A 26219-nucleotide genomic window follows, 5' to 3' on the forward strand; every position below is an offset into this window, starting at 1 on the left:
TTAATTCTGCGTTTTGTGTAGCGCCTGGGGGGTTGAAATATGCCTCCCTCTTTGTTTACTGTTGTGCTATCATCAGATAATAGCTTCTTGTGCTTTCACCGAAAAGCTTTTTTAAAATCTGACATGTTGGCTGGATTCACAACGAGTGTAGCTATAATTGAGTATCTTACATGTGTGATTTAATGAAAATTAGATTTTTATATAAATTTATTTGAATTTGCCACGCTGCATTTTCCCTGGTTAATCTCAGAACCCAAATCAAATCTTGTGTGCTCTGGCCAGCAACTCAATTCGCTTTCTGGGGGTCGAGGTGTAATATGTACTGAACAAAATCAGCAGACAACTACCACCCCTCTCAAAGTCTCTGCCAAAGCCAAAATGCATGCAATACACTGAATGAAAATATGGAGTTTTCTGACAATGTTTTTGCAAGTTGGCAACATTTAATATGCACCACTAGAGAACTTTCCCTGACCCACTTCAATTATCCCTTCCACGAAATCATGATATATCAAAATAATAATTTACATTGATCCACTCAGATTCAGCAGCAGGGCTGACATACGTTAATCTGTCAAGAGTTACTACTGTATAAATAAAATATTGTCTGGTCCACCTATTGCTTGACTCCTAACATCACATTCACTCTACAACACAATAAGATACTATCATTTTCTATAGCACGTGATTCCCTTATAATACAAAAATGCTCACACACTCCCTTGCTAAAGCCTTCACACACTCCCTCATTCAAGTGCTTTCTCAGTCACACACCTACTCACAATAACATTGCTAATTCACACACCCACACAACTCCTGACATCTGGTGAAATGCTGGCTCAAAACAACGCTAGTCATTTTAATTGCTTATACTCCAATACTGCAGTGAACTTGGACTGTATCCTCCAGGAATAGGATAAAGAAATATGAGTTTTGTACTTCTAATCATGCTAATACATACAGAAACTGTGAAATTCAAACCCTCAAATACATTTCATGAATGTACAGTACCTAATGGAAATGTACTTCCAGACATCCAAAAAATGTAGAGCAGTAAGTATTTCTCCCAACATATCGAAACTTCACAAAGGTGTAAAGCATATTGAGGAGGTCATTGGTGATGCATTTTAGAATAATGGGTCTGTATACTTCAGTACAAAAGAGTTGCTAATCATTCCCTCTTACATTTTCAGTGCCCTTAGTGGAGTTTGTTTTCACTTTCTGTTTCTGTTATCTTTTAGGAGTGCAGAAGATTTATGTATCAGCCACTGTTTTACCTCTATTTAACTAGGCAAGCCAGTTAAGAACAAATTCTTATTTACAATAACGGCCTAGGAACAGTAGGTTAACTGCCTTGTTCAGGGACAGAACAACAGATTTTTACCTTGTCAGCTCTGGGATTTGATCTAGCAATGTACTGTAGGATTCAACATGTTAATTAGGATTGGCCACTCAGAATGGTAATAAGCCACATTATTTAAATGCATTTAAACCATTTAAATAGTAACTGTGACAAATTCAGACATAATTTAGTGTAAAAATTCTCCTTCCTTCCTGTTCATTCGTTATGGGTCTTACATGTTGGGCTTGTTTAATTATAGAACCCATGACTTTCAATAAGACAATGTCGACATTATTAACTACAGATCATTTTAGGCACTTTTATTGGATAATCTTTGACTAGTGAGAAATCTGACTAGTTTCTGGCATTTGTATCCAAAATTGCTTTGAGCAAGGCACTTAACTGCTCCGGGGGTGCTGCACTGCTGCTGACCCTACGGCTGACCCTGTATGTGTATAGCCTTGGAGAGTTGGGTTGAAAAGCGAAATTATATATTTTCGTTCTCAACAATGAACATAGTATTCTTCTATACACATAAACATGTCCAAAACATACCCCAATTGTCAATAGTTAACTATACTGAACAAAAATATAAATGCAACATGCAACAATTTCCACAAATGTATTTAGTTAGTTCATATAAGGAAAAAAGTCAATTGAAATAAATTAAATAGGCCCGAATCTATCGATTTCACATGACTGGGCAGGGGCGCAGCCATGGATGGGCCTAGGAGGGCATAGGCTCACCCACTGGTGAGCCAGGCTCACCCACTGGCGAGCCGGGCTCACCCACTGGCGAGCCAGGCCCACCCACTGGAGAGCCGTGACCTGCAAGTCAGAGTTTTTCCCCATAAAAGGGCATTATTACAGACATAAATACTCCTCAGTTTCATCAGCTGGCGGATGTGGAGGTCCTGGCCTGGCGTGGTTACTCGTGGTCTGCAGTTGTGAGTCCGGTTGGACGTACTACCAACTTTTCTAAAATTACGTTGGAGGCGGCTTATGGTAGAGAAAGGAACTTTCAATTCTCTGGCAACAGCTCTGGTGGACATTCCTGCAGTCACCATGCCAATTGCACGCTCCCTCAACTTGAGATATGTGGCAGAATTTTGTCCCCAGCACTAGGTGCACCTGTGTAATGAGCATGCTGTTCAATCCGCTTCTTAGTATGCTGTCAGGTGGATGAATTGTCTTGGCAAAGGAGAAATGCTAACTAACAGTTATGTAAACAAATTTCGGCACAACATTTGAGAGAAATAAGCTTTGTGCGTATGGAAAATTTCTGCATCTTTTATTTCAGCCTATGAAACATTGGACCAACACTTTACATGTTGCATTTATATTTTTGTTCAGAATATATCTATTTGAAATACGACAGAGAGAAGACAAAGGGTCAGAGGTTAGAGGTGGGGTTCAGCCTTTCAAGTCAACGGTAAACACCGTCAAGCCTGTGACCCTTGCATTAAACGCCCACCACACGACTCATAAACAGGTGTTGGAACAGCTGTAATAAATTAGTTCCCGGAAAGGGTATGTCGTGGAGTTATGGATCTGTCCCATTAGAGAGAGGGAGGGGAACGACAAAGGTCTTGATTAATGGTAGTCTACTGCAATGGTAGTAAAATCACACTTACTGAGCTCTGCGATGCTTCCCACACGGGTAGCTAGTAGGGACTGTTCCAGGTTGCGGAGTTCGGCCTGATTGTTGGCATTGCCCTTGCCACCCTTCCCAGAGCCCTGCTGGTTCCGGTGCAGGGTCAGATTGTCGGGCAAGCTCAGCACACCTGGTGAGGGCACATGACAGAGGTTAGAGGTCAGGGGTGAGTACAAAAAAAAGGTATTGAATTGTTCTTTGTCAGGAGTGACAGTTCTTTACTGCTGTGATGGCTGTGCAGAAACATACTGTTCTTTCTCTCTCCACCATGACATGAAATGCTACACTGTTAAAAAGTTCCTGTAATTTTACAGTACACTACAGGCTACTGGTTGCAGTGAAAGTATGGTAAACAACAAGTTCCAGAATTTTGAGTATTTGTGCCAACCATCAGTCGAAATATTGTACCAGTTTAAGTGGTAGATGGTTATGTTGTCAAAGGTTCAGCAGCTCTTTGAACACGGAGTTCTACAATCTTTGTAAGAGCATGTGTATTTGTAGAGAGCTGCACTGGAAGAGCTGCACTGGGCGAGAAGACCAATTGCTATGCCTTGTAGCTACAGGAAAAGAAAGAGCCACAGGAAAGGTTGGATCACATGATGGGAGGGAGAAAGATCAAACCATACTGTGTGATTAACTATAAATCACAATATGGTGGCAGTGGATAAGGCAGCCATGCACTCGGAAAACCACCAAGTCGTATAAGAATATATTTTTTCCATCTGATCGACACTGCTGTCCTCAATGGCCACATAGTTCCCTGCCAGCTAAAACGTGAGATGATTACTGAACACAGGTTTATGTTATTGGACATAAAGTTCACATACAAATCAAATATAGTTCCAATATGCAATTATACTGACAATCTCACCCAAATCCCCACTCCTTCATCCTCAAGGGTTAGGGTTAGCCTAAATGCTAAATATGTCCAATTCTAGCCATGACCAGGGCAGCTTCAAAGTATACAACACAAGACAATACTTTTTTGATGCCATTAGCTTTGTTTTACAGGACTCATGAAAATATGTAGCTATATAAGCACAATTGAGTATAACACCATAAAGGGTATGAAATCATTACATCACATGTCTGCGGTCATGAAGGGATATACACAGAATACATTATGCTCCACACGTCAATATGGTGTTACAGTAGAAATTACACATCATGATACAGGCACTTGCTTTGATAGGAACTTTCAGAGCTATTAGTAAGCTATTAGCTGCTCCCAATGCAGCAGCTACTCTTCCTTGGTTCCAAACACATTATGGCACTACATTACGTCTGTCGTCTGAGATTCCCAAAGATTGGAAAGGAGCTGCGGTCATCCCCCTCTTCAAAGGGGGGGGACACTCTTGACCCAAACTGCTACAGACCTATATCTATCCTACCATGCCTTTCTAAGGTCTTCGAAAGCCAAGTCAACAAACAGATTACCTACCGACCATTTCGAATCTCACCATACCTTCTCTGCTATGCAATCTGGTTTCAGAGCTGGTCATGGGTGCACCTCAGCCACGCTCAAGGTCCTAAACGATATCTTAACCGCCATCGATAGGAAACATTACTGTGCAGCCGTATTCATTGATCTGGCCAAGGCTTTCGACTCTGTCAATCACCACATCCTCATCGGCAGACTCGACAGCCTTGGTTTCTCAAATGATTGTCTCGCCTGGTTCACCAACTACTTCTCTGATAGAGTTCAGTGTGTCAAATCGGAGGGTCTGCTGTCCGGACCTCTGGCAGTCTCTATGGGGGTGCCACAGGGTTCAATTCTTGGACCGACTCTCTTCTCTGTATACATCAATGAGGTCGCTCTTGCTGCTGGTGAGTCTCTGATCCACCTCTACGCAGATGACACCATTCTGTATACTTCTGGCCCTTCTTTGGACACTGTGTTAAATAATTCAAAGAATTCAACCCTTTTTGTTTCAATATGAACCCTTTTCTTTTACAGGTTAATATGTTTCGGCCTGGTCCCAGATCTGTGGTGTCCTACAGCCTCCTATGAGCAAGGGGGACAAGAAACTCACGTTTAAGTTTAGTGTGCAGGCTATTCCATAGGCAAGGAGTGTAACAGGAAAAGACAGCAATACCCAACTCTGTGTATATTGCATGGGCCTCAAGTGTAATCCATGCTTGAGAACTGGTTTTAGGAACTATAATTCTGATGGTGACGAGTGATTTGTGTATTTTTTATTTCACCTTTATTTAACTGCTTGTGTCGAGCCATCCCGGATCCGGTATCGTGACTACAGCCACAAGCTCATTACCATAACGCAACGTTAACTATTCATGAAAATCGCAAATTAAATGAAATTAATCTATTTGCTCTCAAGCTTAGCCTTTTGTTAACAACACTGTCATCTCAGATTTTCAAAATATGCTTCTCAACCATTGCAAAACAAGCATTTGTGTAACAGTATTGATTGCTAACGTAGCATTTAGCATAGCATTTAGCATTAGCATTCAGCAGGCAACATTTCACAAAAACCAGAAAAGGATTCAAATAAAATAATTTACCTTTGAAGAACTTCAGATGTTTTCAATGAGGAGAATCTCTCAGTTGGATAGCAAATGTTCCGTTTTTACAACAAATATTATTTGTGTTGACAAATCGGTCCGTTTTCTGCGTCACGTTTAGCTACGAAAAAAACCTGTATCCAGGATTGTATAAATCTATCCGCAAGCTCATTAGCATAACACAACGTTAACGATTCATGAAAATCGCAAATGAAATGAAATTAATCTATTTGCTCTCAAGCTTAGCCTTTTGTTAACAACACTGTCATCTCAGATTTTCAAAATATGCTTTTGAACCATAGCTAAACAAGCATTTGTGTAACAGTATTGATAGCCTAGCATAGGATTTATGCCTGGCTTTCAGCATGCAACATTTTCACAAAAAAAAACAGAAAAGGATTAAAATAAAATCATTTACCTTTGAAGAACTTCAGATGTTTTCAATGAGGAGACTCTCAGTTAGATAGCAAATGTTCCGTTTTTACAAAAAATATTATTTGTGTTGACAAATTGGTCCGTTTTCTTCATCATTCTTCATCACGTTTGAGTAAGAAAAAAACGAAAATTAAGTCAATAAACCTCTCTGGGATATGTGTCCCACAAATACAGAGCGCCAAATTATAATAAATTCCTATAAAAATCAAACTTTCATGAAATCACACATGTAAGATACTAAATTAAAGCTACACGTGTTGTGAATACAGCCAACATTTCAGGTATCAAAAAGGCTTTTCAGCGAAAGCAAACAATGATATTATCTGAGGATAGCAACTCCATTAACAAAAGAGAGAAAACCTATTTCAACCCTGCAGGCGCGACACAAAACGCAGAAATAAAAAATATAAATCATGCCTTTCCTTTGACGAGCTTCTTCTGTTGGCACTCAAATCTGTCCCATAAACATCACAAATCGTCCTTTTGTTCGATTAATTCCGTCCATATATATCCAAAATGTCCATTTATTTGGCGTGTTTGATCCAGAAAAACACTGGTTCCAACTTGCGCAACGTGACTACAAAATATCTCAAAAGTTACCTGTAAACTTTGCCAAAACATTTCAAACTACTTTTGTAATACAACTTTAGGTATTTTTTAAAGTAAATAATCAATAAAATTGAAAATTCCAAATGCTGCCCCCTTTCCTAGAGAAGTTTACCCTAGAGACATTTATTGGGGGATTTTTATTTTTGTATTGCTTGTAACTGCTTCGGGTAATGCGCCTCTATCAAACAGTACACATGAAGTGACCCTCGTTCAAGTTGGCCGTACTTCTTCATTACACAAAGGAATTCCCCCAACCAATTTCTATAGACTGGTGACATCCAGTGGAAGCGGTAGGAACTGCAAGCAAGTCTCCTGGAAATCTGGATTCCCAATGAAAAAGCATTGAAAAGAGAGTGACCTCAAAAAAAATCGGAATGGTTTGTAGATTTGTAGTAGATTTGGTTTCGGGGTTTCGCCTGCTACATAATTTCTATTATACCCACAGACATTATTCAAACAGTTTTAGAAACTTCAAAGTGTTTTCTATCCAAATCTACTAATACTATGCATATCTTATCTTCTGGGGATGAGTAGCAGGCAGTTTAATTTGGGCATGCTTTTTATCCAAAATTCCAAATGCTGCCCCCTTTCCTAGAGAAGTTTACCCTAGAGACATTTATTGGAGGATTTTTATTTTTGTATTGCTTGTAACTGCTTCGGGTAATGCAAGTTATTGTGCTGTTAGGGGAATAACCTATGTGTAAGTTTTTTGTTAGTATTATCTTTTACCAGATCTAATGTGTTATATTCTCTTACAGTCATTTCACATTTCCACAAACTTCAAAGTGTTTATTTTCAAATGGTATGAAGAATATGCATGTCCTTGCTTCAGGTCCTGAGCTAGAGGCAGTTAGATTTGGGTATGTCATTTTATGCGAAAATTGAAAAAAAGGGTCTGATCCTTAATAAGTCACATAATACATTGCATGGACTCACTTTCCCCTGACAAAGTCGGCACAATGCATCATACTTTGCAGAACGATGCAGTAAATATACAGCAAAATAGTAATTTATTATGAAATTGTATTGTAATAAAATTACAGCAATTATGTAATTATACATTCCAGTTTACCAAATCATATATTTTTGATTTATATCACTTGCACTTGTAGACAAAATCCATTAAAATAACATTACAAAACACTCAAATCATTAAGATTTGAGATTTGCTGCCACTGAACCGTCTTCTACATACATTCAATTGTTTGGGAACTACTACCACATTTCAGTTAAATTGGAACAGCACTCTCACCAAAGGGTGCAACAAATATAGCCTGTTGCAAGATAATGAGCCTCAAAATATGTTAATAAACAATACCATGCACCCACGAGTGTTCAAAAGGTTTTTGAGAATGGTACTGTATTGTGGGGTGGTACTGAATTACTGTAAATTACTGACAGCACAGGAAAATGCTTTTAGATTCCAAAAACACGGTATGGTACTGTATTCTGTGGGGTTCACCAATCTCACTAAAGGGTGCAACAAATATATCCAAGGCAGGCCACAAAATATGTTAAAGAGCAAGAGATTCTTTCCATGCCCATATTTTTTCACAATGCACCATCATTCACAGTATGCAGCTAATACTTTAAAATTGTGTTGTACAATTACAGCAATTTTACGGCAGTGTATCGGAATGCCATTTGAGACCCAATAATGCATTGCCCTTTACAGTACTGCAATATACTATTACAGTAGCTAACTAGATTATTTCCTGTAACTTTCTAGCAATTTGTTACAGTGTGTGGTATGTGTTTCAGGGATTCTCAGGGATTCTCCTCATCTTATGTTTCTGTCCATCAGTCTTTGTCCGTGGACCCCTTTTAAATTCACAAAATTGCCTATTGACGGGAGAGGGGGAATTGGATTGGATTGTGTGGTGAGTCGAAGATCAGGCTGGAATCTGTAATCAATGTCCCCCCACCTCAATGCCAGATAAATGCCTATTGTTTCTGAGCTTCTCTCAGTCCAAAGTATTATAGAAAAATCATTGCCTCCTTATCAGAGGAGTTATATGATCATTTCACAGATGCCTAACGGATCAATGGCATCATGAAGACACATTGGACTAATTGCTTTACCAAACATACTGCTCCATAACTTTCAGTCAAGGTTAGCATTTTCCAATGTCATGGAATGAACACCACATTGTGACTGCAAGTCCCACTCTCTAACTTCTGCTCTGCTGCAGAGTTCCTTATTCGTTGGTGTAAACATCCAATGGATTTCTCTTCTGTAGCGAGTAGCAGTCTCTTGTCAGAGAGAAATGCTCCCAGAATATTAACATGTGGTTACCATGGCAATAGATGAGAGCTACCCAGCAGCTGTGTGATTGGTTGAGCAGGGAAAAGCACCACTTTTACTGTAACCACATTTTTCCTGGATCACACGCTTTTCATAGATCGATATTTAGGGTATATATGGACCGATTTAATTGAGAAAAAAAAGACCCAATAGTGATGTTTATGGGACATCTAGGAGTGCCAACAAAGAACATCGTCAAAGGTAATGAATGTTTTATATTTTATTTCTGCGTTTTGTGTAGCGCCGGCTATGCTAATTATTTTGTTTACGTCCCCTTCAGGTATTTCGGGGTGTTGCATGCTATCAGATAATAGCTTCTCATGCTTTCGCCAAAAAGCATTTAACAAATCTGACTTGTTGGCTGGATTCACAGCGAGTGTAGCTTTAATTCAGTACCCTGCATGTGTGTTTCAATGAACGTTTGAGTTTTAATGAGTGCTATTAGCATTTAGCGTAGCGCATTTGCATTTCCAGATGGCTAGATGGGACGCCTGCACGTAAAAGGTTAAAGTCACCAAAGATTAGAATATTATCTGCTATGACTACAAGGTCCGATAGGAATTCAGGGAACTCAATGAAGAATGCTGTAAATGGCCCAGGAGGCCTGTAAACAGTAGCTATAAAAAGTGATTGATTAGGCTACATAGATTTCATGACTAGAAGCTCAAAAGACGAAAACGTCATTTGTTTTGTAAATTGAAATTTGCTATCGTAAATGTTAGCAACACCTCCGCCTTTGCGGCATGCACGGGGGATATGGTCACTACTGTAGCCAGGAGGTGAGGCCTCATTTAACACAGTAAATTCATCAGGCTTAAGCCATGATGGCCAATCACATCAAGATTATGATCAGTCATCAGTTCATTGACTATATTTGCCTTTGAAGTAAGGGATCTAACATTAAGTAGCCCTATTTTGAGATGTGAGGTATCATGATCTCTTTCAATAATGACAGGAATGGAGGAGGTCTTTATCCTAGTGAGATTGCTAAGGTGAACACCGCCATGTTTAGTTTTGCCCAACCTAGGTCGAGGCACAGACACGGTCTCAATGGTGATAGCTGAGCTGACTACACTGACTGTGCTAGTGGCAGACTCCACTATTCTGGCAGGCTGGCTAACAGCCTGCTGCCTGGCCTGCACCCTATTTCATTGTGGAGCTAGAGGAGTTAGAGCCCTGTCTATGTTGGTAGATAAGATGAGAGCACCCCTCCAGCTAGGATGGAGTCTGTCACTCCTCAACAGGTCAGGCTTGGTCCTGTTTGTGTGTGAGTCCCAGAAAGAGGGCCAATTATCTACAAATTCTATCTTTTGGGAGGGGCAGAAAACAGTTTTCAACCAGCGATTGAGTTGTGTGACTCTGCTGTAGAGGTCATCACTCCCCCTAACTGGGAGGGGGCCAGAGACAATCACTCGATGCCGACAAATCTTTCTAGTGATTTACACGCAGAAGATAAGTTGCGCTTGGTGATCTCTGACTGTTTCATCCTAACATCGTTGGTGCCGACGTCGGTAGCCCTGCCCCATGGTAAACAGTGTATGATCAATGGATGATTCGTTTTAAGTCTAATACTGCGGGTAATGGAGTCGCCAATGACTAGAGTTTTCAATTTGTCAGAGCTAATGGTGGGAAGCTTCGGCATCTCAGACCCCGTAACGGGAGGAGTAGAGACAAGAGAAGGCTCGGCCTCTGACTCTGACTCTCTGCTTAATGGGGAAAACCGGTTGAAAGTTTCTGTCGGCTGAATGAGCGACACCGGTTGAGCATTCCTACTGCATTTCCTTCCAGAAACCGCGAGAAAGTTGTCTGGCTGCGGGGACCGTGCGAGGGGATTTATACTAACGTTACTATCTGTACTTACTGGTGGCACAAACGCTGTTTCATCATTTCCTACACTGAAATTACCCTTGCCTAACGATTGCATCTGAAGCTGGGCTTGCAGCACAGCTATCCTCGCCGTAAGGTGATCGTTCTCCTGTATATTATGAGTACAGTGACTGCAATTAGAAGGCATCATGTTAATGTTACTACTTAGCTTCGGCTGTTGGAAGTCCTGACGAACCATGTCCAGATAAAGCGTCCGGAGTGAAAAAGTTGAGGGAAAAAAAACAAAAATATAAACGGTAATTAAAAAGTAAAAACCGTAAAGTTGTCAGGTAGCAAAATAGGTTGGCAACAAAACGCACAGCATCACGTAAACAAGTCTGCAAGGCAGATCAAGTTTTCGCAAAGGCACACCTGTTAATTGAAATACTTTCCAGGGGACTACCTCACGAAGCTGGTTGAGAGAATGCCAAACGTGTGCAAAGCTGTCAGCAAGGTAAAGAGTGGCTACTTTGAAGAATCTCAAAATAGATTGTCATTTGTTTAACACTTTTCGTTACTACATGATTCCATATGTTATTTCATAGTTGATGTCTTCACTATTATTATACAATATAGAAAATAGTTTTTAAAAAAGAAGAGAAAACCCTGAAATGAGTAGGTGTCCAAACCTTTGTCCTTGATAATCTTTTTGGCCTTCCTGTGACATCAGGTGCTGTAGATGTCCTGGAGGGCAGGTAGTTTGCCCCTGGTGATGCACCGCCCTCTGAAGAGCCTTGCGGATGCGGGCGGTGCAGTTTCCACACCAGGCATTGGAATAATGTATTAACCAAAAATGTGTTAAATCAAAATATATTTTATATCCTTCAAAGTAGCCACCCTTTGCCTTGATGACTGCCAACAGTGTGCAAAGCTTTCTCTCAACCATCTTCATGAGGTGCCTTGTTAAATTTTAATTTATGACATTTCTTACCTTAATGGGTTTGAGACAATCAGTTGTGTTGTGACAAGTTAGGGTGGTATACAGAAAATAGCTCTATTTGGTAAAAGACCAGGTCCATATTATAACAAGAACAGCTCACATAAGAAAAGAGAAACGACAGTCCAATTGAGATGGCTTGGGATGAGTTGGACCGTAGAGTAGGGCTGGTACATAGAAGATAGCCTAATTTGGTAAAAGACCAAGTCCATATTATGGCATGAACAGCTCAAATAAGCATATAAATGACAGTCCATCATTACTTTAAGATATGAAGGTCAGTCAATTTGGAAAATTAAGAACGTTGAAAGTTTCTTCAAGTGCAGTCGCAAAAACCATCAAGCGTTATGATGAAACTGGCTCTCATGAGGACTGCCACTGGAAAGGAAGACCCAGTGTTACCTCTGCTGCAGAGGATAAGTTCATTAGAGTTTCCAGCCACAGAGATTGCAGCCCAAATAAATGCTACAGAGTTCAAGTAAGACACATCTCAACATAGACTGTTCAGCAGACACTGCATGAACCATACATTCTTGGTCAAATTGCTGCAAAGAAACCACTGCTAAAGGACACCTATAAGAAGAGACTTGCTTGGGCCAAAAAACACGAGCAATGGGCATTAGACCGGTGGAAATCTGTCCTTTGGTCTGATGAGCCCAAATTTGACATTTTTGTTTCCAACTGCCGTGTCCTTGTGAGAGGTGAACGGATGATCTCCACATGTGTTGTTCCCACCGTGAAGCATGGAGGAGGTGCTTTGCTGGTGACACTGTCTGTGATTTATTTAGAATTCTAGGCACACAACCAGCATGACTACCACAGCATTCTGCAGCAATATGCCATCCCATCTGGTTTGCGCTTAGTGGGACTATCATTTGTTTTTCAACATGACAATGACCCAACACACCTCCAGGCTGTGAAAGAGCTATTTGACCAAGGAGAGTGCTGCATCAGATGACCTGGCCTCCACAATCACCCGACCTCAACCCAATTGAGATGGTTTGGGATGAGTTGGACCGCAGAGTGAAGGAAGACGGTAGGTATAGGGCGGCGCACAATTGGACCAGCGTTGTGTTGTCCGGGTTAGGCCGGGGTAAGCCCTCATTGTAAAATAAGAATTTGTTCTTAACTGACTTGCCTAGTTAAATAAAGGTTAGATAAAAGGTCATAAGGTGAATGTACCAATTTGTAAGTCGCTCTGGATAAGAGCGTCTGCTAAATGACTTAAATGTAATGTAAATGTAATAAAAAAATAAGCAGCCAACAAGTGCTCAGCATTTGGCAACTCCTTCAAGATTATTGGAAAAGTATTCCAGGTGAAGCTGGTTGAGGGAATGCCAAGAGTGTGCAAAGCTGTCAAGGAAAATGGTGGCTACTTTGAAGAATCTCATATTTTGATTTGTTAATACTTTTTTAGTTGCTATATAATACCTGTGTTTTTTCATGATTTGGATGTCTTCACTACTTTTCTACAATGTAGAAAATAAAGAAAAACCCTGGAATGAGTAGGTGTCCAAACTTTTGACTGGTACTGTACGTCATTGGTGGGAACTACAATTCACTCGAAAAGGCAAGGCAGTGCCAGATTGGAAAATATGCAAATAAGGTTGAGTAAATTCTCAAGTTGTCTGTTCACTCAATCTAAAAGTTGAGGAAACTCACAATCCTATTACATTTGGTTGCTTTACAATTGTATGTTGAATCAACTTCAATGCTGTTGCGCCTGGTTGCCTTACAATTGAATTAACATGGTTTTTTGTATTTTTTTACAGTGACTGTTTGACTTGCTGCAACAGGCACAGATCTCATGAATGCACAGCCTTGGGCTTTGTCTGTTTACAGTTCTGATACACGCACAAACACTTCTAGATATTCACAGAGAAGGTGAGAGCAAGGTCAAGCCATACATTATACAGGCAGTACATTTTGCAGTGTATAAAGTCCTTAGAGGATTGATCAAGTCCATATGGATGGTGTCCAAGTTAGTGCAACTACAGTATAATTTATTAGGAATTATAATAAAATAACTGATGCCCTTGGATGATATTCATAGGAAGTTACAATGGCCTTGTCAAGAATCCACTCACTCCAAAGTTTGTTTCTGGAAAAGTGTTCAATGAAGCATGCACAGCCAAAACTTCCAGAGGTAAGTCCTCAAACAACCTACTCCTACAATGAAGAAGCTTGACTTGGACAAAAGCTGTGGTGATTGTGGTTACAGGGGGCCACTCCGGTTGAATCGGGAGCATGGTGATTTCAATGCATAGCACGGTCACCGGTCTCTAACCCTCAGGGGTAATGGGGCAGTTGGGTAGTGGCTGAGTTCACTGCTCTGACTGTTGCCCAGGGCAGGTCTGGAATATCTAACCTCCCCATAGCACTACCTGTGCTCAGTCTATTTTAGAGATAGAGGAATGATGAAGTGAGCTAAAAACAGGGGGAGGTGAGAGAGAAATGAGGAGAGAGAGGGTATGAATCTCCCTGTTTTTCCCTTGGCTATATATCCGAATACTCTTCCAGGGTCCAGCCCTCTTTCGCAGAAAGAAATTAAAAATGTTGAGTAGCCCTAGTTAGAAGAATAGGATGTTTGTCTCTACTTAGTATTTTTTTTACATTTATTTAACTAGGCAAGTCAGTTAAGAACAAATTCTTATTTACAGTGACGGCCTACCACGGCCAAACCCTAACCTGGACGATGCTGGGACAATTGTGAGCAACCCTATGGAACTCCCAATCACGTCCGGTTGTGATACAGCCTGGAATAGAACTAGGGTCTCCAGTGGTGAGATTTAGTACACTTCGGAGCCCCCGAGAGAGACCTGTTTTTCAACAAAAACACCCACAAAAAATGGACATTTGTCTTCATGCACAATAATCTTTACAGAACCGTAAGACTCCATGTGTTGGATCTTGACCAATGTTGACAATTACAAAATGTGTGTGTGTGTGTGTGTTCCCAGCCTGGGATATTTTCAAACAGGCTTTCCAAGCCTGGCATTAGCCTAGATTAACAGTCCAGTCTGGTGTCCCTCTCCACGTCTGTAAGATTTTAAAAAGGGTTAACACAACCTGCGCCCCCCTGACTATTGCCAATCAGTGTTCCTATATCCCTGTGCTGGCCCAGATGGCCGCCATATGTTGACAAAACGTGGACAGAGAGCCAGGAACACACGACTGGAGACAGGGGAGAATGCACAAGATGGTGTGCCATTATTTCTTTACTCATGCACCCCCAATGCCTTTAGTGGGAGTGTCCAGCAATCACAATTCATGTTGAGTATTGGACTTAATTTCAACCGTACGCTAGTACGAACAAAGTAATTACTAGAGTAACTTTAAGCATGTTTTTCAGAGGATGTGAGAAAAATGTTGTTTGGTTGTTTGATATATACTGTAAGCTCAACTCAGATGGAGCATCATCTCTGAGTTGAGAGTAAAATCCTCAAGGTCAGAGGCTTGTTAACATGTAACAACTAATAAAGGGACATTTGTAATTGTTATGGATCCCCATCCTGGGGTCTAGCAAAAATAAGTCAGTTTATACCATTTTAAAAACATTACATTCACAGATTTCACAACACACTGCCCTCTGGTCCCTACTCCACCAATACCACAGGCCATGCTACCTGAGCCAATTGCAATTGCAATCCCTTTGTGGCACCTGACCACACAACTGAACAGCAGTCCAAGTGTGACAAAACTAGGGCCTGTAGGACCTGCCTTGTTGATAGCATTAAGGCAGAGCACTGCTTTATTATAGACAGACTTCTCTCCATCTTAGCTACTGTTGTGTCAACCATGACTGTTTTGACCTCAACTTGCTCAATTTCCACATTATTTATTACGATTTAGAGTTTAGTGAATGTTTTGTCCCAAATACAATGCTTTTAGTTTTAGAAATGCTTAGGACAAAGTATTCCTTGCCACCCACTCTGAAACTGCAACTCACTGTTAAATGTTGCAGTCATTTCAGTCACTGTAGTAGTTGACAGGTATAGTGTGGAGTCATCCGCATACAATCACAGTGGCATGTCATTAGTAAAGATTTAATAAAGGGGCATAAACAGCTACCCTGTGGAATTCCTGATTCTTCCTGGATTATATTGGAGAGGCTTGCATTAAAGAACACCCTCTGTTCTGTTAGACAGGTAACTCTTTATCCACATATTTATTGCCATTTATTGCCACCGGGGCCCGCATGCTGTAGCTGGCCCTCAGTCCAGTGGGGTCATTTAGAAGGGTCGCCGTGGTTAGGAGGCCACGGAAGCGGACAATGGTGAGACTATGACTATGGTGAAGTGGGGGCCACGTCCAGCACCAGAGCCGCCACCGCGGACAGATGCCCGCCCAGACCCTCCCCAATAGGTTCATGTTTTGCGGCCTGAGTCCGCACTTTGGGGGGGGGGGGTACTGTCACACCCTGACCATAGTTTGCTTTGTATGTTTCTATGTTTTATTTGGTCAGGGTGTGATCTGAGTGGGCAATCTATGTTGTGTGTCTAGTTTGTCTGTTTCTGTGTTTGGCCTGATATGGTTCTCAATCAGAGGCAGGTGTTAGTCATTGTCTCTGATTGGGAACCATATTTAGGTAGCCTGTTTGGTGTTGGGTTTTGTGGGTGATTGTTCCTGTCTTTGTGTTTGCTACACCAGATAGGGCTGTTTTCATTTTTTTCATGGTTTCTTGTTTTTTGTATATTGTTATATTTTCATCTTTATTAAAGATGTATCACAATAACCACGCTACGTTTTGGTCCGCCTCCCCTTCAACAGAAGAATCCCGTTACACCGCCACTGCGTACAACAGATCCCTCAATAGAAAAAGCACAAAAGATATATATATATATTTCACTGACGATACAGTATATTTGAGGAAGTTAGTTGACAGAAAGGCAGGCACCTTCAGTCATTTGGAGTTTGTAATGGTACAGACACGACAAGAAATCTGAATGCCGATAGGTACTTAGCACAGTAGGAGGACATTCCTTCTCTTGTACAGACCTGGTACCAACGAACCTGACGTTTCTAGTTGTAGAATCGCAATGCCTTCAGTGGTCGACAACTTGCGCCACAAAGAGTGACCACCACCATGGAGGTCGACCTCCATTATTCCAGAGGAGAGGCATCGTTTGACAGGTCTGCCTCCTGTTAAATCAGCCGAGCAGCGCTCACAACAGACAGAACATGCAGCCGCCAGCAATATTACAATAGTGAGGAGAAATAGGTTCTCGCTAGTGGTAAATATAAGTGGGGGATTATTTAGTGAAAATAAAAAAATGTGCCTAATGTCAGGTTCAGTGGCAGGCAGGGGATTCGGTGCTTCATGAACAGGATGAATGATAAACTTCACTGCTCTGGATCAAATATTTTTTGGACCCCAGGAAGAGTAGCTGTTGCTTCAGCAAAAGCGAATGGGGATCCAAATAAAATACAAAATCTCACATCCACTTACAGGGCGGAATCCTGACTTGGATCACATTGACATCAAGGTCTGATTTATGCTAAACTTTGAGTTACGGTTTCTTAGGCAATAATTGGCCACTATAGTGATTTAATGTATCATTTTTGCAGATTGTAGTATACTATTTCAAGGCAGTATTATGATATTGACTCAGAAACTGACCAAGCCCCGCTCAGGTAAAATCTCCCATACTTGAAGTGTTGTCATCGTACTGTTGTCTATACAACCAGGGGTATTTGCTCAGCTGCAGCACCACCAACCCCGCTGGAACACGCAGCAACTAAAAATAGAAAAATGTCACAATTGTTAGTGCAAATAAATGTTTAAACCCGAGTTCAATCCATTTGGTTTAAGCTTTTCAAATGAGGGAATACTAATTACATACCTGGATCATCCTGTGTGTCTTGCATGTCCGTGTCCCACTCCACCTCCGTCACTACTCCACTCAGGAGGGATTCCCTTATAATACCGGCAAGTCGCTCATCAAGGGGGTTGAGCTCCAGTGTCCCCTTTCCCCAGCCCGTGGCACAAACACTATGTAAGGCTATACACCTTTTGGCCTCCACTTATGTCGGACCACGTCTTTTTTATATCTGAGAGGGTCCGACCTGAGCCAGCAGCATTCACAGAGTCCGCCACATGCTGCCACTAACACCCACACTGTGTCCACTAAACAATAATTTTTCTTGCTTCAACCTTCCATTTCATACTGGGGGAAATGTATTTGTTTAGCCTTTGTTGGGATTTGCCGTCATTGTCGTCATGTAGTCAGTATGATTGAATATTAATTAGGGGCGTTTTACTGACTATTTACTGGCAACTATGAGCATTAAAAGGGTGGGAGAAGACGCTCGTTCACGTGCTCCATATTTTGAGTTGATTGTGATTTATAAAAGGAAACCAGCGTGGGACGTGCATGCACACTGTTATCAGAATATTTGTGTGTTACCACGTTCGTACACCACATATTGACGTGAATCCTCCACACAGTTTTATAAATGAGGCCCCAGGTCATCTGATGCAGCACTCCATCGCTCTCATTCTTGGTCAAATAGCCCTTACACAGCCTGGAGGTGTGTTGGGTCATTGTCCTGTTGAAAAACAAATGATAGTGAGACTAACCCCAAACCAGATGGGATGGCATATCGCTGCGGTAGCGATCCTGGTTGTGTGCCTTGAATTCTAAATAAATTACAGACAGTGTCACCAGCAAAGCACCCCCACACCACTTCCATGCTTCACGGTGGGAACCACACATGTGGAGATCCGTTCAACTACTCGAGTCTCACAAAGACACGGTCAGAACCAAAAATCACAAATTTGTACTCTGACCAAAGGATAGAGTTCCATCGGTCTACTGTCCATTGCTTGTGTTTCTTGGCCCAAGCAAGTCTCTTCCTATTGGGGTCCTTTAGTAATGGTTTCTTTGCAGCAATTTGACCATGAAGGCCTGACTTAGGTTGTCTCCTCAACAGTTGATGAGGTGTCTGCAACTTGAACTCTTTGGGCTGCAATTTCTGCGGCTGGTAACTAATGAACTTATCCTCTGCATGAGAGGAAACACTGGGTCCTCATGAGAGCCAATTTCATCATTGCGTTTGATGGTTTTTGCAAATGCACTTGAAGAAACGTTCAAAGTTCCTGAAATTTTCCCGGATTGACTGACCTTCATGCCTTAAAGTAATGTCGAAGACTGTCGTTTCTCTGCTTATTTGAGCTGTTCTTTCCATGATATGGACTTGGTCTTACCAAATAAATCTTCTGTATACCACCCTTACCTTGTCACAACACAACTGATTGGCTCAAACGCAATAAGAAGGAAATAAATTCCTCAAATTAACAACGCACATACCTGTTCAACGCACACCTGTTCATTGAAATGTATTCCAGATTACCTCATGAAGCTGGTTGAGAGAAAGCCAAGAGTGTGCAAAGCTGTCATCAAGTCAAAAGGGTGGCTACTTTGAAGAATCTCAAATATATTTTGATTTCTTTAACACTTTTTGGTTACTACATGATTCAATGCGTATCATTTCATAGTTCTGATGTCTTCACTATTATTCCACAAAGTAGAAAATAGTGAAAATAAAGAAATACCCTGGAATGAGTAGGTGTCCAAACGTTTCACTGGGACTGTATATCAGGCTTGGATTTGCCATGCCAAAAGGTCTTTCCCCAGGTGCATGAACAATGTAGATATTTACTGCAGTGTTGATGAGAACCTATTTCCAAATGCTCAAGACAGGCTTGATGCAAACTAGTGCCTGCTAAACATTGTTTATTTATTTTCTTTAATTTGATTACATTCTGGAAAGAGGTCTTCAATGATCACATCTTTGATCACAAATGGGATAGAAATTGGATGTTCAGTCAAATTGCATGGGATAGTGCAAGTCTAATGTGAAAACAGTGTAAAGTACTTGTATTCATTTCATTCTACAGTAAACTTACGTATATTTTGGATCAATGGTTGTGGTGTGAAAGATTAATAAAATATGTTGAATGTAAGACAGCGGCTGCGTTACAAGTGAGACTCTGGCGGCCCAGGACAGACGGGAGACTCTGGCGGCCCAGGACAGACGGGAGACTCTGGCGGCCCAGGACAGACGGGAGACTCTGGCGGCCCAGGACAGACTGGAGACTCTGGCAGCGCTGGAGAGGAGGAAGGCTTTGGCAGCGCTGGACAGGCGGGAACACCTGTAGGCAGAAGATGAAGAGGCAGCCTGGTGCGGGGGGCTGCCACCGGAGGGCTGGTGCGTGGAGGTGGCACTGGGTAGACCGGACCGTGCAGGCGCACTGGAGCTCTTGAGCACCGAGCCTGCCCGACCTTACCTGGTTGAATGCTCCCCGTAGCCAGGACAGTGCGGCGAGGTGGAATAGCCCGCACTGGGCTATGCTGGCAAACCGGGGACAACATGCGTAAGGATGGTGCCATATAAGCCGGCCCGAGGAGACGCACTGGAGACCAGATGCATAGAGCCGGCTTCATGGCACCTGGCTCGATGCCCACTCTAGCCCGGCTGATATGAGGAGCTGGAATGTACCGCACCGGGCTATGCACAAGCACTGGGGAAACTGTGCGTTCCACCGCATAACACAGTGCCTGCCCGGTCTCTATCTCTCTCCGGTAAGCACCGGATGTTGGCGCAGGTCTCCTACCTGGCTTCGCCACACTCCCCGTGTGCCACCCCCCAATACATTTTTGGTGCTACCTCTCGGGCTTCCAGCCACGCTGCCATGCTGCCTCCTCATACCAGCGCATCTCTGCCTTCCCTGCCTCCAGCTCTGCTTTGGGGCGGCGATATTCCCCTGGCTGTGCCCAGGGTCCTTTGCCGTCCAGAATCTCCTCCCATGTCCAAGAGTCCTGTGTTCTTTGCCGCTGCTGCCCTTTGCCACGCTGCTTGGTCCTTTAAAGACTAAACTGGACACTACAAAAACAATAAACGTGAAACGAACGAAACCGAAACAGTACCGTGTGGCAACAAACACTCACACGGAAACAAACACCCACAACTCAAAAGTGAAACCCAGGCTACCTAAGTATGATTCTCAATCAGAGATAACTAACGACACCTGCCTTTGATTGAGAACCATACTAGGCTGAACTCAAAACCCCAACATAGAAAAACACACACAGACTGCCCACCCCAACTCACGCCCTGACCATACTAAATAAAGACAAAACAAAGGAAATAATGGTAAGAACGTGACACGATATGACAACAGCCAGTGAAAGTGCAGGGCGCCAAATTCAAAACATACCAAATGTCATAATTAAAATTCCTCAAACATACATGTATTTTATACCATTTTAAATGTTATCTTGTTGTTAATCCCACCACAGTGTCCAATTTCAAATATGCTTTACAGCAAAAGCACCACAAACGATTATGTTAGGTCACCACCAAACGACAATAAACAGCCATTTTTCCCAGCGAAAGATAGCAGTCACAAAAAGCACAAATAAATCAAATGAATCACTAACCTTTGATCTTCATCAGATGACACTCATTGGACTACATGTTATAAAATACACATATGTTTTGCTTGATAAAGTTCATATTTATCAAAATATGAGTTTAAATTGGCGCATTACATTCACTAGTTCCAAAAACATCCAGTGATTTTGCATAGCCACATCATTCAACAGAAATACTCATCATAAATGTAGATGATAAGTTATACACATGGAATTATAGATATATACCTCTCCTTAACCTCTTAACCACTTGCTCCTACCTGGCACGCAGGCGTCCCATCTAGAGCTCTGGAAATGCAAATGCGCTACGCTAAATGCTAATAGTATTAGTTAAAACTCAAACGTTCATTAAAATACATATGCAGGGTATTGAATTAAAGCTACACTCGTTGTGAATCCAGGCAACAAGTCAGATTTTTAAAATGCTTTTCGGCGAAAGCATGAGAAGCTATTATCTGAAAATAATTAGCATAGTCGGCGCTACACAAACCGCACAAATAAAATATAAAACATTCATTACCTTTGACCATCTTCTTTGTTGGCACTCCTGGATGTCCCATAATCACTATTGGGTCTTTTTTTTCGATTAAATCGGTCCATATATAGCCTAGATATCGATCTATGAAGACTGTGTGATAAACGGAAAAAAATAGCGTTTCATAACGTAACGTCATTTTTTAAAATTCAAAAAGTCGACGATAAACTATCACAAAACACTTCACAAGACCAAGAAACAAAGCCTAGGCAATTGACAAGACTGGTGACATCGTGTGGAAGCTGTAGGACTTGCAATCTCAGCCCCATGTAAATTTGCTTTCCCATAGACAATACATGCAAGTGGCGCATTGATATTTTTCCCAGTTTTCGGTGATCAGTTTTTCTTGCGCTTTTCGCTGAAACACACGTTCTGTTATAGTCACAGCCGTGATTTAACCAGTTTTAGAAACGTCAGAGTGTTTTCTATCCACAAATACTAATCTTATGCATATACTATATTGCTGGCATGAGTAGCAGGACGCTGAAATGTTGCCCGATTTTTAACAGAATGTTCGAAAAAGTAAGGGGTAGGCTTAAGTGGTTTAAATGCAACCGCTGTGTCTGATTTCAAAAAAACTTTACGGAATAAGCAAACCATGCATTAATCTGAGACGGCATTCAGAAAAAAAGTCACAAAACCCGCCATGTTGGCTTCAACATAAACAATAAATTACATGATAATTATTCCTTACCTTTGATGATCTTCATCAGAAAGCACTCCAGGAATCCCAGGTCCGTTATTTATGTCCAAATACCTCCTTTTGTTAGCACGTTTAGTATACATATCCAAACGCTCATTCTGGTCAGCGTTACGTCGGAGAAAAACTTCAAAAAGTTATATTACAGGTTGAAGAAACATTTCAAACTAAGTACAGAATCAATCATTAGGATGTTTTGAACGTATAGCTGCAATAAAGTTCCAAACTGAATATTCTTTTGTGTCTTGAGCAATGGAACGCAAGTGGATACCATGAAGAATGCGCGTGATCAGAAAATGGCTGACTGCCAGTCACCTTGATTCTGCTCTCATTCAGTCCTACAACACAGTAGAAGTCTCATTCAAATTTCTATAGACGTTTGACATCTAGTGGAAGCCCTAGGAAGTGCAACATCATTAATATCTCAAGAGGATTTAATTGGGAACTGTGGTGAATACATACAAAGCTCAGATCTCACTTCCTGTTTCAATTTCTCCTCAGGATTTTGCCTGCCACATGACTTATGTTATACTCACAGACATCATTCAAACAGCTTTAGAAACTTTAGAGTGTCTTCTATCCAATACGAATAATATGCATATATTAGCAACTGAGACTGAGCAGCAGGCCATTTACTTTGGGCAACTTATTCATGCAAGCTACTCAATACTGCCCCCAGCCATAAGAAGTTCTGTAAAACCACTCATGTCATCTATAGATTGGAATGTCCACAGTGCAAGGTTTTCTACATTGGACGGACAAAATGATGCCTTCAAGACCGCTTAGCGGAACACAAGTACGCCATATGGGTAGGCAATGAAGACTACCCCATGGCAAGGCACTACAAGTCCCTACACCATGGCAACCCTGCCTCCCTACAAGCTACGGGTATTGATCATATTCCGGCCTCTATTAGAAAAGGGGACCGTCTTAACCTCTTCAACCTATGGGGGCGCTATGTCATTATTGGATAAAAAAACGTTCCCGTTTTAAGCGCAATATTTTGTCACGAAAAGATGCTCGACTATGCATATAATTGTCAGCTTTGGAAAGAAAACACTGACGTTTTCAAAACTGCAAAGATATTATCTGTGAGTGCCCCAGAAATGATGCTACAGGCGAAACCAAGATGTAACCTCAAACAGGAAATGAGCTGAATTTCTGAAGCTCTGTTTTACTATCGTCTCCTTATATGGCCGTGAATGTGCTGTGAACGAGCTTATGCTCTCTGCCGTTCGACCAAGATGTCTGCAGCATTGTGACGTATTTGTAGGCATATCATTGGAAGATTGGCCATAAGAGACTACATGGTGCGTAATTCCCAGTGGCAATCATTTTACCATGCGATAACAGAGGGAGAAGCACACTTCCAGGAACGATACATCATTGAAGAGATATGTGAAAAACACCTTGAGGATTGGTTCTAAACAACGTTTGCCATGTTTCAGTCGATATTATGGAGTTAATTTGGAAAAAAGTTTGGCGTTTGGATAACTGAATTTTCCTTTTTTTTGGTAGCCAAACATGACGCACCAAACGGACCGTTTTCTCCTGCACAAAAAAAAATATTTCAGGAAAAACTGAACATTTGCTATCTAACTGAGAGTCTCCTCATTGAAAACATCCGAAGTTCTTCAAAGGTAAATTATTTATTGAATGTTTTTGCTGTTTTTTGTGAAAATGTTGCCTGGTGATGCTAACGCTAAATGCTAACGCTAAATGCTAACGCTAAATTCTAAATGCTAGTTTTGCTATGGTAGAGAAGCATATTTTTGAAAATCTGAGATGACAGTGTTGTTAACAAAAGGCTAAGCATGAGAGCTAGCATATTGATTTAATTTCATTTGCGATTTTCATGAATAGTTAATGTTGCGTTATGGTAATGGGCTTGAGGCTGTAGTCATGATCCCGGATCCGGGTTGGCTCGACTCAAGAAGTTAAACAGTTAAACCAAAGGGAAGGTTTTGGGATTTACAAACTAAAGGCCACTAAATACCCTGGTTTAAATGAAGATATGGAATTCTCGCCTTTCCGTGATGGATCCGTTTGCTGTCATCTAGTGGACATTGCCTGCACCCGCACGCCTGACTAGTATCACCACCCTGGATGGTTCCGACCTTGAATATGTGGACGTCTATAAGTACCTAGGTGTCTGGCTAGACTGTAAACTCTGCTTCCAGACTCATATCAAACATCACCAATCGAAAATCAAATCTAGAGTCGGCTTTCTATTCCGCAACAAAGCCTCCTTCACTCACGTCGCCAAACTTACCCTAGTAAAACTGACTATCCTACCGATCCTCGAATTCGGCAATGTCATCTACAAAATTGCTTCCAACACTCTACTCAGCAAACTGGATGCAGTTTATCACAGTACCATCCGTTTTGTCACTAAAGCACCTTATACCACCCACCACTGCGACCTGTATGCTCTAGTCGGCTGGCCCTCGCTACATATTCGTCGCCAGACCCACTGGTTCCAGGTCATCTACAAGTCCATGCTAGGTAAAGCTCCGCCTTATCTCAGTTCAATGGTCACGATGGCAACACCCATCCGTAGCATGCGCTCCAGCAGGTGTATCTCACTGATCATCCCTAAAGCCAACACCTCATTTGGCCGCCTTTCGTTCCAGTTCTCTGCTGCCTGTGACTGGAAAGAATTGCAAAAATCGCTGAAGTTGGAGACTTCTATCTCCCTCACCAACTTCAAACACCTGCTATCTGAGCAGCTAACCGATCGCTGCAGCTGTACATAGTCTATCGGTAAATAGCCCACCCAATTTTACCTACCTCATCCCCATACTGTTTTTATTTATTTACTTTTCTGCTCTTTTGCACACCAATATCTCTACCTGTACATGACCATCTGATCATTTATGACTCCAGTGTTTTAATCTGCAAAATTGTAATTATTTGCCTACCTCCTCATGCCTTTTGCACACAATGTATATAGACTCTCTTTTTTTTCTACTGTGTTATTGACTTGTTTATTGTTTACTCCATGTGTAACTCTGTGTTGTCTGTTCACACTGCTATGCTTTATCGTGGCCAGGTCGCAGTTGCAAATGAGAACTTGTTCTCAACTAGCCTACCTGGTTAATTAAATAAAGGTGAAATAAAAAAATAAAAAATAAAACATTTTGCTCAATTGCCCTCAGTTATGTTTAGACTGTTGTTGTTCATGTTTTGCTGTGTTCTAGTGTACTATGGAATATATAATTCTCTTATTCTTGACACTTCTCCCAGTCATATTTAAGGTTAGAACTACCTTTTAGTGTTCTTATACGTCTTGCTTGGAGTTGTATTTTTATGATAACATAGCTACAGTATTTCACCTATTAACTTCTTGCGTCGAGCAATCCCGTATCCGGGAGCGTAATCATAGCCTCAAGCTCATTAACATAATGCAACGTTAACTATTCATGAAAATCGCAAATGAAATGAAATAAATATATTGGCTCACAAGCTTAGCCTTTTGTTAACAACACTGTAATCTCAGATTTTCAAAATATGCTTTTCAACCATAGCTACACAAGCATTTGTGTAAGTATTGATAGCTAGCATAGCATTAAGCCTAGCATTCAGCAGGCAACATTTTCACAAAAACAAGAAAAGCATTCAAATAAAATCATTTACCTTTGAAGAACTTCGGATGTTTTCAATGAGGAGACTCTCAGTTAGATAGCAAATGTTCAGTTTTTCCAAAAAGATTATTTGTGTAGGAGAAATCGCTCTGTTTTGTTCATCACGTTTCGCTAAGAAAAAAAACTGATAATTCAGTCATTACAACGCAAACTTTTTTCCAAATTAACTCCATAATATCGACAGAAACATGGCAAACATTGTTTAGAATCAATCCTGAAGGTGTTTTTCACA

General features: G+C 41.3%; 1 protein-coding gene across 2 annotated transcripts in view; it reads right to left on the reverse strand.

Moving 5' to 3' along the window:
* Positions 1–26219, reverse strand: part of LOC124014460 (ankyrin repeat and BTB/POZ domain-containing protein BTBD11-A-like) — a 218007-nt gene that overhangs the window by 154263 nt on the left and 37525 nt on the right. For both annotated transcript variants that reach the window (XM_046329500.1, XM_046329501.1), the window contains exon 2: positions 2977–3126. In XM_046329500.1, coding sequence (XP_046185456.1) covers positions 2977–3126 — 150 coding nt within the window. The remainder of the gene's footprint in view (positions 1–2976; positions 3127–26219) is intronic.

The sequence above is a fragment of the Oncorhynchus gorbuscha genome, linkage group LG25, assembly GCF_021184085.1.
Source record: "Oncorhynchus gorbuscha isolate QuinsamMale2020 ecotype Even-year linkage group LG25, OgorEven_v1.0, whole genome shotgun sequence".
Lineage (NCBI taxonomy): Eukaryota > Metazoa > Chordata > Actinopteri > Salmoniformes > Salmonidae > Oncorhynchus > Oncorhynchus gorbuscha.